Here is a 13,193-nt window from a genome sequence, read left to right on the forward strand (position 1 = left end):
GAACGGCAGCAGGTTTGAGAGATTTAGAAAATTGACAAGTTAATGAATAAACAATTTTACGTCAAAACTAAGCATTTTGAACAAGGGCAATACAACACAGATGTAAAATGCCTTTCAAAAACTTTATTTTACTAAAATAATACAAGCTGCTGAAGAACATAATTGAAAGATTTCATTAAAGCCAATGGCCCTTAAGCATCTCAAAAACCTAAGTAACCAATCAAATTAACTTTGTAAACTTTAAGAACTATATCGTTATATCTGCATCTTACATTAATTTCCTCCCAAGGAATGAGAAAAACATCATTGAAAGAGTTGGGCATCGTTTGGTTTGTCTTTTGCGCTGAGGTAAATGTGACGTTTCCTATCAACAGTGCATTTTGTGCGGTGTCGCACCTGTTGCTGTAGAAGTCAAGAGCATCGAGCAACGACACCTTTGATCAACAGCACAACACATTTCGAGTCTGTTTGGGGGTTAAAGTTAAACCCTAGCCGACAAACTAGCGTTTCACAAATAATCTGAAAGTGCCGCTTATCTCGTTTTATCGGTCTTTAAATTAACCCCTGAGCCTAATGTGGATTGTGTTACAATGATTTGTGCTATTGGTGACAATACTTTATCATCGTTTAGGCATCTCGATTACACTTATTGAGGGTCAGCCATTCTTAAAAGCTTTTACGTGTTAGATCAGTATCAGAAAGTCGATTTTGGTGGCTAAAGCTCAACCAACGACTTTTAGACTTTTTATGAAGCTGCACCCCAAGGAAGTAGCTAGTGGCTAGCTATTCACTGAAGTAGCCAGTCTATAAGGTGTTGGCAAGTTATTTTGATTTGCGAGTAATTTTCATCCGGGATTTCCTCTGTTTTCTGTGTTGATTTCACTGTTAGTTTTACGTATAATGGATTAACGATAAAGCTTAGTATTTTGTGTTCATTGTGTTCATTTTGTGTTCATAGGGTTTACAACCCTGCAACTCAGTAAAGTATTGGTTTTAAGTTTCTCTATTTTAATTCTTATTTTTCTTCTCATCCCTTTTCTTATTCTCTTGCTCCGTCATCAGTTGTTCAAAATCCCTCCTGAGAAGGGCGTCGTCGTGCTTGGTGGCGGCATTGTTATGGAGCAACTGAACCAGCGTTTTCCAATCTTCCTCGACGAACGTGCGCACGGTGACGTGCTCGCACCTCCACAACGCGTGCAGCTTCTGCACGTGCTCCGGTTTGCGCACGGCGCAATCACAAGGCAGGCCTTTACACGACGGTCGGGAAACCTCATACAAGCCTCTAAACACAATCTCTAAATCAATCGACAGCTTCTTCTCGGTTATTATTCTGCTGAAGTTCAAGAACAGGGAGCTGCAGCGGGCGCAGGGGGACCAATTCAAATAAAAACGAATTTTCTGGGGTTTCAGGCTCTTGATGTTTTTTGCCAGGAAATTCACGGCCTGCTCCTCGGCGTGGCCATCTTGGTTATCATTGAAGATGAAGGAGCGAGGCAACTTCTCCAACGTGCACTTGAACACGCAGTAGCTGTCCGTCGGCCAGTTTCGGTCAGGGAAGTGAGGACCGCTCCTTTCAAAAGTGTCCATGATGTCGGTCGCGGATTCGAAAAGAACAGAGTGCATAGCCATGGCGGTGTCGGCGGCACTCACTGAATTCATCGGCGTCTTGTTAAATGGGAAATTATGTGATCTGCTTCTGCGTTGTGTCACCAACTGTGGGACAAAAAGAAGAGGGAAGATGAATTGTTTAACTGCATTTGAAAGAACACTGGATATATTTCCATTCCCTTTTTCACTTTCAAATTCTTGTCTACGCTTTTGATCAACACGGCGAAACCTTTTGTACGGAAGTTTAAAAAATTGGTAAGAAATTATATAAATTGACTAGTAAATTTTGAAATACTGCTTTGAAATCACGGTCCTGTGGCACCTGTTTTTTTTTTTTTTTCAAAGCTACCTTCAATACATACACCAAAATAAGTAACTCAAAATCACAAGCAAATTATCAGACTACTAAAGAAAATTCCATTATGTTTCTGAAGTTATTACAGAGACAAGATTTCACGCCCACTCACCTGAATCAAACAACTCCTCTAAGAAAAATCAAGATCCTGCTTGCACGGCCTCGGCGCTTGCTCCCCTTATACCCTCCGCCTTCCACTCGCTGTGTATCACTGACGGACAGACGCCTTTTAAATCCCAATATATAATGTTCTATAGTATACCGTATAAGCTTTCCATAGACCCTTTACAAAAATACAGGAAACTTGTTCCAGGCCAGTTAACACAACGTGCTGGCAGGGCAGTTGTTGTGGAACCTGTTCCCATATATTGAACCTTCAATCGTGACATCTTTAATGCACGTCTCCTTCGTTAATGTGGTAAACTTCAGTCTTCAATAGAAGTCGCAGGAATATTCCACCCCCATAAAACCGGTACTTATCTCAGCCAGGTACTTCTACCTGGGCTAGACCATGGCGCGTTCCTTAGAGCATGAAGAAAATCCCAAAGGAAAAATGGAACTATTGTTAGGGAGACGGTAAGTTTTCTCTCAAATATAGATCATTGCTGCTACTAAAATTATTATTGAGCTGCCTGCTGTGTTATTCACTCGAATATGTATACGTTTTTTTCAATCAGCAGTTATGCTAGAGTAACAATGAGGGCTTTGAATCTCAATGTGAAAAATGTGCTGTCTGTTAGGTGTATTAAGTGGCGCACACCAGATGCAATTGATTTGTAACGCACACATTAAATATGCTTGACAGGGGCACTATGATCCTGCCGATGCCCCAGGGACGGATTTAGGCCGTCTTCTGGGTCTTCCGGAAGACGGTCAGGTTTTCAAGTTAACATTGAGGTGTGTCGTATGTTTTCTGTCAGAAGACGGTCAAAATGGAGGATTAATCAACAAAGATAATTTGGGAGACTGTCAGAAAATATCTATAGATCCGCCCCTCGATGGTGTCTACGAGAAAGAGCCCTTATAACGTCTTTTGCGAGAACAGTTTTTGAAACGCTGACAATGTCTTTACTTCTACCCCAATACCTTCATTCTCACTGACTGGCAGGGCGGAATAGCGGTTGAAATATTAATTCAATATCAAGCGGAAAGAGAAAATAACATTTTGCGTTTCATTCTTTAATCCTGCCAATACAGAAAAAAATGATACACAAGTTATTCCGTATTATACATTTATTATTCTGATAATAATCAAAATCAGCATACATAATGAAATGTGAATCCTTATTTAAAAAATATTTAGAAATATCATTGGAACGTTTTTTTTTTCGCTAGCACGATAATGCAGACAATTACAATTAGACACATCATGTGAAACAGCAATTAGATACATCATGTGACAGCAATTAAACACATCATGTCACAGCAATTAAACACATCATGTGACAGCAATTAGACACAGCAATTATGCACAGCGATTACCTTTAAATACCCAGTTCATTCATCATTCTAATAATAATACCTAACATTGAAATTATGAAATTCCTATCAAAAAAAGTAATGAACAGATCATTTAAATACAATTTAGATAGATGCACTTATTAGATTTGTTAATATGATATAAAATAAAATAGATATATGCATAAAATAGATATAAACCTTAGCAGCCTTTACGGTCATCTAGTTGTCATTTATATGAACGAGGTTTGTAAATTGTTTATATTGTACATTAAGATATGATTAAATTCTCTCTCTCTCTCTCTCTCTCTCTCTCTCTCTCTCTCTATATATATATATATATATATATATATATAAGATTTTATCTCTTTCTTTCCTTAAAAATGGCTTTATGCAAGTTCATGTTAGATGTTACCCTAAGATTTTAAAAGAAGTCACCATCTATACTATGTGACAAATGACTGTTTGTTGATGTTCTTTAAATACGTTTTCTTTCAGTTAATTTACGCATAATCATCAATTTTTACACCACAACAGTCAAACTGCATGTAGATATCAATACAACCAGCATGGTTTGTAAATACCCACTGTGATTACTGATACTGCATCCACCTAAAATCATCAGCAATGTCGCCATCGATGGAATCCCTATGCCATCGCTCGATATTGTCAAACAATCCTTCAAGATTCTTCCAATCCTGCCTATTAAAACTTCGCACAGTGCAATAAGGTTCCATACGACTAAGGGCACGCAGTCCTTCGGGGCTCTCATCGACGCAACCGCAATGCACCGTGCACGATGGTCTTCTGTTATAGCATATGCCCCTAAAGACGATCTCTAGAAAAAAATCCGGCACAGTTTCCTTCTCCTGTATCAAAGCGATTAAAGCATTGCTGCAAGCATGGCACGGGGCCCAGTTCAAGTACATGACGATTTTCCCGGTTTTTTGGCGCTTTTGTAGGTAACTTATCGCATGGTTTTCGGCATGCATTTCATCAAACCCAGAGGAGGTATGCATACTTTGAAGGTCGTCTTTGCGAAAATGCAGAATAAGATGAGTTCTAGGTTTTGAATTCGGATAAAAATGAGGTCCACTGCTTCTAAAGTCATCAAGGATACCTTCAATGTCCCCCGTCATGTATTTCAAGGGTACAAGAGCCCCGTATTGTGTAGGAGGTCTTGCTATGTAACTGATGAAAGAAAGAATCTGCGTAGACAGATAAAATATATCTGCACTTTACGTAACTGCAAACTATTTTTTAAAAGCATACTATTAATTGGCTATCATCACATGACGACAAGCAATAAGTTCTCTTCCAGTTTACATGTGCCAGGACATATGTAGATATGGATACATAAAACATGGTTTCAACTTTGTAAATACTTACCCTTTATATTGATTCCTCAAAATCGCTACTAAATCAGTAGCAACTTCTACGTCCATTTCATCATTTGTCGGTTGATCGTGAATACTCAACTCTTCAAAAGCTTTGTTGGGGTCCTTTTTATCGAGCAATCGTTCAAGATCTTGCCAATCCTTCCTATTAAAACTACGCAAAGTGCAAAAAGGTTCCAATAGGCTGAGGTTGTACAGTCCCTCGGGATTGCCTGGAGCCGTTTGACATTTGCATTTTTGTGTACAAGATTCTTTTCTAATTTTGTATACGCCCCTAAAGACGATCTCCAGAAAAAAATCCGGGTCACTTCTTTTTGTCTCTACCAATTTTTTTAACTTGCCGCTGCAAGCACTGCATGGGGACCAATTCAGGTACATGACGACTTTTTTCACATGTAGGTTTTCTAGGTAAGGTATCGCATTCATTTCGGCGTGGACACCGGTTGTATTGTAGGTATACGGGTCAACGGGTCTACTCCAGGTATACATATCTGGAAGTTCGGCGTTTTCGGGAAAATGCACAATAAGATGAGTTTTACCCGTTGGCCACGGCCTGCCATGTGGCCCACTGTTTGTAAAATCATCCAAGATATTTGGGAAGTCTCCCGACACTTCTATTAAAGGTACGACTTTAGACATGACTGGTGTACGTGGCGCTGTCGATAGGTAACTGGTAGAGTAAGCCATTTCTCACCTGAAGTTAAGGGGGGAATAGTTCTACTCAGACAGGTGAATCGTTATCTGTGGTTTAAATGTATATGAAAGAGAATTTGACTAAACTATTTCATGGTCACCATTACAATACGGCAAAACAGAAAGAGATAAATAAAGAATAAAAAAGATAGGAAGAAAGAAAAAATTAAATGAAAAAACTTTTATTTAGAGGTGAGCACATACACTGTATAAGTGGGTCGTACTTCTATAAAAAGCAATCAAAAGATAAACATCCCCTATGTATAGTTGCAAAACAGAAAATAGATTTTTAGAAAATAGACTTGTCATGTGAACGGGCCTTTATCCCCACTTATAATTTCAGATTGGCTTATCGTAAGGTTTAATTATTGTTCATAATGGATCGGTAGTTTATAAGTAGAATTGTTTTGAATATCAGGTGATTGGTGCCACCACTCCATGCATAAGTGTACTTATTGGCATATCATGTGTTCTGATAACCTTAAAGTCCAACGCTATCAACAAATCAATAAAACTCTATCCGTCCTGAAATACAATCGTCTTGTATACATAAATCATCGGTGAAAATGAACTAGTACGTGTCTGCCCCATTTAAGTTAATATAGATAAACATGATGCCAGTAAGGACGAAGCATTGAATATCGACATTTTTGTCTTGCAGCTGCGAAACATTTAAAGTGAAGAAGCAGACTGGACACTGGGACGGTTTGATGAAAAAAACAGTATGATTAGATTTTTCCCCTTTTGGACTGTGTGAACGACGTGTCCTGACCTTCATATTTGGGGTCAAGGACTTCCAATTTTTATAAAAACTAAAACAGTGCCGGAGGCTGAAAAAATTTATGTCCTATAAAGTACAATCTAGACAGTAACTTGTTCCACTTATAACGCACCATAGTTAATTACCCCCTTACAGCTTTTAGTAGGCGGGACAGACGCTTAAGCCGGCTAAGATGACAGTAATCTAGTGAGACTCCCCACAGGGATAGATCGATCTTAAATCTGTGGGAATGGGGTCTAAGACTGAGTTGATGTGGTTTACATCAAGGTTCAAGGCAAATAGGAAAAATGCAACAAACGCCAACATTTGGATAGGAGATCTTACAAAACCATCTAGTTCTGTAAAAGGTCTGGGATTTACCCTCGATGAAAATAGCACTATGGAGAAGCGTGTTTCTGGAGTGTGTAAATCAGCATCTTATGCACTATGGCGCATTGGAAAAATAAGGAAAGTGTTAAATAACCAAACCACTGAAAAATTAGAACATGCATTTATATCATCAAGATTAGATTACTGCAATAGTCTCCTCTTTGGTATATCAGGTTAAAAATTACAAGTTATTCAAAACTCAGCTGCAAGACTGGTTTGTCAAAGTTACACACCAATATCACTCCCATTCTGAAAGGATTGCACTAGCTGCCAGTGAAGCAGAGGATTGATAATAAAGTACTTTGTATTATTTTTAAGGCGATCCATACACAGAGACAAAATTTATTTATCTGATCTTATCTGTTTGAACTCACCACGGCGGTCCACACGTTTTCATACTGAGAACGACCTTATTTTAGAACATTCTGTGTTAGAGGGGATCTGAGAGAAAGAGAGAAAAAGAGGGAGAAAGACTTACATGAAAATTGTGAGAGCCGTCTTTTTTAATATGGAGTCACTTCTTGGTTAGCTTTTGCAACGAGTCACTTCCTGGTTAACTTTCGCTTTCGTAAGTTTTAGCTGGTACGATCGAGTTGCTTTCATCCGTCCCACTGCGGCAGGTGTTTTCCTTTCCACATGACTGCATACCCCACCTCTCCCCTCTGCAATATGTATAGCTGTCTGGGTGGGAGATCTTACAGTGAAAAAATAACACACGGAGCACTATCAAGTTTATTTCGCCGAATGCGGAGCCACTTATTAAACATTTCCAGATAACTGAGCCCCTTAGGCTAAATAAAAATGTACCAAAACCGGAAGCAGCCACGTCATTTGGGATTGTGTGACATCTTTTGCAACCAAAACAATAAGTTTGGAAAATGTAACTGGGTTATTTACATTGCGTTAAGATTTCAATAACTAAGACTGCGCTCTCTCCCAGCTTCGCTATTTTAACCTCGCAATAATTTAGTCGCAATAATTTACTAAACTTAGAAGCCCCTCAACCGACTCTTGAACATTTTTTCTGATAATCCTTCTTACTAAAAATCGTAATTGAGTGTAATTTTACGATGTGACCACCTTTATCTATTTGTTGCTGTGCACTTCCCTGTAATTGTTACTTGTACGTACAATAAAAGAAACGGTCCTATGGGACGTCCTATTCTCTTGATAAAATAACCTTCCTAAGGTTCATTAAAATAGATCTCCAGCTTTCTTAGGGTCCATTGCCAAAGACAATATCGGTCTACGTAGCTCGACCCAACCCTGCGAGGCCTTTCCCTGAATGCAATCAGTTTAACAGGTGAACGCGGGGTTAACAGGCGTTGAGTAGAATACAAAAAAGCTAGAGATTATCTGATTTACTGAATACACTCCCCAAGAGTCGGATCGATATACATAGATCGATAGTGTCGACGTGAATGAGCCCTTATAGTGCCTTCTGCCAATGACAATGACTTCTGACAATGTCTTTACTTTTACCCTTATACTTTCATTCTCACCGTCTGACAGGGTGGAATGGCGGTTGATATATTACTTCAATATCAATCGGAAGGAGAAAATGATACTTTGCGTTTTATACTCTAATCCTGCCAATAAAGAATAAATGATACACAAAGTTATTCCGTTAAATACATTTATTATTTTAATAATAATCAAAATCGGCATACACAGTTACAATGAAATGTGAATCCTTATTTAAAATATATTTAGAAATATCATTGAAAAGTATTTTAACGCAATGACAATGACTTCTGACAATGTCTTTACTTTTACCCTTATACTTTCATTCTCACCGTCTGACAGGGTGGAATGGCGGTTGATATATTAATTCAATATCAATCGGAAGGAGAAAATGATACTTTGCGTTTTATACCCTAATCCTGCCAATAAAGAATAAATGATACACAAAGTTATTTCGTTATATACACTTATTATTCTCATTATAAGCAAAATCAGCATACACAATGAAATGTGAATCCTTATTTAAAATATGTAGAAAATATCACTGATACGTGTTTTTTACGTTAAACAAGATTATGCAGACGATGACGATTAGATAATGCACAGCGATTGCCTTTTTTACACCCAGTGCATTCAACATAATAATAACAACAACAACAACAACAATAATAATAATAAAGATAATAAAATTATCACATTCCTATCAAAATAATGATTTATATATGATTTATATAATTTATATATGTCGAATATAATCACAGCAGTTCAATAAGAAACGTATAAGATATGTTTACAAAAAATTTAACATATCATGCCAATAAAAATCCTTTAAAATTACTAGATAAATACATGGTGTTATTAATTATGATATAATTAAATATGGTACCATATATATATATATATATATATATATATATATATATATATATATATATATATATATATATATATATGCTATTCCCTCCACCACGAAAATGTTAACATCCTTATCCTAAGTCCAATACCGCACAAGTAAAAATAATGAATAAATCATTTCATTAACATTTAGATACATGCACTAATTAAAATTGTTAACATGATAACATTAAGTTGTTAACATACTTCGTAGTCTTTTTGAAAAGAAAATATGTCTGCAGAACGTTATCATGACGTTGCTTTCTGGCCACAGATACTAATACTGATGGTGACACATATTCCATTTAAAATCATCAGCAATTATTTTGTCCATCCTATAATTTAAAATCATTAAACATTTCTGCGGACATCAATCAATAAGAGCATTGTATAAAATTGCCAACCGTTGATCTTGTTCCTATGAAATCCACTAACAATCTTTAAGCAATTTGAAGATGTTGTCTCAGGAATTCCCAATCCTCCTCACCAAACTGACGCACAGTGCAAGGTTCCAATTGACGGAGATCATCCAGACCCTCACCACCGTAGTACAGGCCACGATACACGATCTCCAGCGAAAACTCCGGGCCACTTAACTTTGCCAACATGGGGCTACAATCACGGCATGGGGACCAATTCAGGTACATGACGACTTTTGTGACACCTCGGTTCTTTACATCTTGTAGGTAAGCTCTCGCTCTAACTTCGGCGTGCTTTCCTTGAGGAGTATTGCGGACGTACATAAGATCACCGTTTTGGGGAATATGCAGAATAAGATGAACACGGCTTGGGGGGTTATGCCCGTTGCTTAGATAACTGTCTTCATAGTCTTCATAGATATTTTGGAACTCATGCGCCACTTCTGACAAAGGTACGACTCCAGCAGGAATATCAATAATGCAGTCAAAATATTAAGGATACACATCGCATGCATTAGGGAATTATGAGACATTGCTTTCAAGTTGTGTCGGCCGTATTTGATATACGGACTAGTTGGTCCGAGGATCATCAGTTGTGAAGGCAACCTCATTACAGGTCGGAAGAAGGGGGCGGTTCTTGCATGGACATATTTACCAAGTGGCATTTCCTGCAATTTTACAACATTATTAGTTGATTATGTAAAATGATGGTAAACTTGTTATCGTGTATTGTGTAATAAAGTTTCAAAAATGGAAATAAACTCATATCATTGCAGTTTGTCAGATTCAATCATTCACTATGTTCAGAATCTCAGAATGGAAGAGATTGGACATTTAACACTGCTCTGTTGATATTTTTCCCATCTCATCAATTTTCTTAGTTGATCATATAAAAACGGCAGAAAACTGTTAATTTTGTTTTATGTTAAAAATTGTTAAAAATGGAAAAAAAACATTTCAGAACAGTGCTGCCTCGTTTACATTTTGGCATTTTCAAGTTGTGACTTTGAAGTTCCATGGGCCTGAAGACCTTTGCTAGTCACATTTTCTGAATATCCATTATACTAATATTTTATTATTAAAGTTGATGGTCATTATGCTGTTAAACATTATGTAATATTGCATCAAAATTTGAAAAAAAAACTATTTTGGGCACTGCTCCCATGATGACCATTTAAGAAAAACCATGTCATTTACTGTTCTCAAACTTACAGGGAAGAAACATGGGACTAAAACACAGCTTCAGTAGGAAATACAGTCTGTTTGGTAATTCTTACTGCCAGTTAAACAGTTATTTTGTGAAAATTTAATTTTTCACATATTGTCATTTTCAAGGTGTGACTTTGAAGTTCCACGGGCTTGAAGACCCATGCTAGTCACATTTTCTGAAAATCCATGATACGTATATTTTATTATTAAAAATTGACGGTCATTATGCTGTAAACCATTATGTTATATTGCATCAGAATAGAAGAAAACACAATTTTGGGTGCAGCTGCCATGATGACCATTATGGGAAAACCATGTTACTTATGATTGCCAAACTTTCAAAAAAGAAATACAGGACTAAAATGCAGTCTGAGTTGGAAAAGCAGTCTAAGTGACTTCTTTTTCTGGAAGTTATACATTTTCAAAGTGTAAACTTGTCACATATTTTAATTACATAGGTATTACCTGTTGAGGATAATTAAAATTTGATGTTGAATTTGCAGTTTAACATAATGTATTTTTGCATCAGAATTGACAGTAGCCTATTTTGTGCATAGTTATTTCCTGTCTTTTGTCTGTACATTTGACAGCTTTGCTGCCTTGTTTTTCAATTTCAAGGTAATATTACATGATTCTAACCGCATAATCACCACTAAGTTAACATTATGAACTACAGGTAACACCCGTATTTAAAATTGTAACTAGCCTCACGGTTCAGGTCCGTGGAATATCAAAGTCACACAATGAAAAGGAAAATATGTTTGAAATCCCAGAACTCCAAGATAAAAATTCATATGGGCTGGTTTTGACACAAGGACTGTTATTACTCGTAAGGAACATCTTTGTAATATTGAGAATTATAAGTAAAACGTTTTTCCTTTGACGCTGTTTACAGAAAAAGAAGTGCACTGCGACAACTACACATAAAAACGCCAACGATTTTGGCTTTTACGCAGAGCGGTCGGTTGGCAGATCTTATAGTGAATGATATATAGCACACGGAGCGCTATCAACTTTATTTCGCTGAATGCCACACCCCTTGTTAAACATTTACATATATATCTGAGTCTCTTAAGCTAAATAAAATACTATATACCAAAACCGAAAGTAGCCACGTCATTTGGGAAAGTGTGAAATCTTACATAACCAAAACATGAAGATTGGGGAGTTTAACTGGGTTATTTCTATTGCGTTAATTTTTCAATAAATAATTCCTCTTTCTCTCTACTTCACTTTTTTAACCTGTACGCTCTTATTTGTTCAAAAACTGAATTTGGAAACCCCTCAACCGATCTTCGAACATTATTTTGATAACATGCCTTAACAAAGAGAGAAAATGTTCACATGATTTCCATAAATGTTAATTGAATGTAATTTTACGGTGTCACCAATAACCGACGTTGTTGCAATGATTATTTGACAGCAAATGGAAAGGTCCGTTGTTACTATATTAGCTGTGGTGGTGGGGGACTGAGTGTGCCTATCTCCCCCAAATTCTGAAAAAGTTTTCATTAAATTGTGCCGAGAAAAGCAAATCGAATGATGTAGGACACACTGTACATTATAGTGAAGGCAAAGTTCAACAAATTTATTCATTCCTTTATACATGTATACTAATCGCACAGCCATCCTATCTACTTATCCAGGTTACACCACGCACCACACATATTACAATACAGTAATTACGCTAACAATTTTTTAAGATAGGCGCGTTAACCTGAAACAAGGCCTACTCAATTTAAATCTTCTACGAAGGTCACAGATAGTCCTGTTCACGTTTCTCTGGCTTATTCTAAGCACTTTTTTTTTACTGTCGAGCGAGAATTTACGAATGTAATTAATTAACCTCACAGCAATTCCACAAAAACGGTTCCAATTCTGAAAAATACCTGTCGCCACCTATTTTTGTCAACAAAAAGGTGTGCAGTATTATAATGTTCATTTATTTTAAACAGTGGAGTCTCGTGTGTTCACCATAAAAACAATTCATATTCTACACCTTTTCTTGAAGGGAACGCCGAACGTCTACATGTACATGCCGCGAAAAGCACAATTTCTCTCTCTCGATTTAGTAATACAGTTCATTTGCGGCATAAAAATATGCATATACCTTCCATATTTTAGCATTTTTCCTCAACTAATTTGCTGTAATGTTTCTTTTTTTTGTATGAAGCATTTTTCTAAAATCTAAATATCACCGTGTTAAATCATTGCGTCTCATTAACCCTTGTGCTTTTCTAAGTCTCCAACTGCTTAAGAAGCCATGCTTGATATCAGTACAATAAGCTGTAATGTTATCTATCAAACAACTGAGCTACGGCAAAATTTCTGGCACCACGATCTTGTTGATCCGCAGTGAGAACTCGTGTGATTGTACACACACATACACACGTGGGCTCTCTGCACGCGTGCATGATAGGGGCCACGTCTTTTTTAGGGGTTGAATAACCTGGTCATTCAAACAAATGGCGTTTTGGAACAATTTCTCATATTGACCAGAATGACAAAAAACCTCGGAGTTTGGGTGAATAACAACAAATTTATAG

The 13,193-nt window shown here is 37.0% G+C and overlaps 2 protein-coding genes across 2 annotated transcripts; both read right to left on the reverse strand.

Moving 5' to 3' along the window:
* Nucleotides 1-962: 962 nt before the first annotated feature.
* LOC106167175 (uncharacterized) lies at nt 963-2,428 on the reverse strand. The gene is made up of 2 exons (XM_013545889.3): nt 2,076-2,428; nt 963-1,713 (listed from the first exon to the last, which is right to left on the reverse strand). Exon 2 carries the CDS (start codon nt 1,657-1,659, stop codon nt 1,009-1,011), a length of 651 nt encoding a protein of 216 aa, XP_013401343.2. The 5' UTR covers nt 1,660-1,713; nt 2,076-2,428; the 3' UTR covers nt 963-1,008.
* A 1,327-nt stretch (nt 2,429-3,755) lies between these two features.
* Nucleotides 3,756-7,459, reverse strand: LOC106167165 (uncharacterized). Its single transcript, XM_087015729.1, has 3 exons — nt 7,140-7,459; nt 4,811-5,512; nt 3,756-4,612 (listed from the first exon to the last, which is right to left on the reverse strand). Exons 2-3 carry the CDS (start codon nt 5,503-5,505, stop codon nt 4,015-4,017), a joined length of 1,293 nt encoding a protein of 430 aa, XP_086871855.1. The 5' UTR covers nt 5,506-5,512; nt 7,140-7,459; the 3' UTR covers nt 3,756-4,014.
* Between the last annotated feature and the right edge of the window lie 5,734 nt (nt 7,460-13,193).

This window comes from Lingula anatina, chromosome 6 (assembly GCF_051362555.1).
Source record: "Lingula anatina isolate TDL-2025a chromosome 6, LinAna3.0, whole genome shotgun sequence".
In the NCBI taxonomy this organism is placed as follows: domain Eukaryota; kingdom Metazoa; phylum Brachiopoda; class Lingulata; order Lingulida; family Lingulidae; genus Lingula; species Lingula anatina.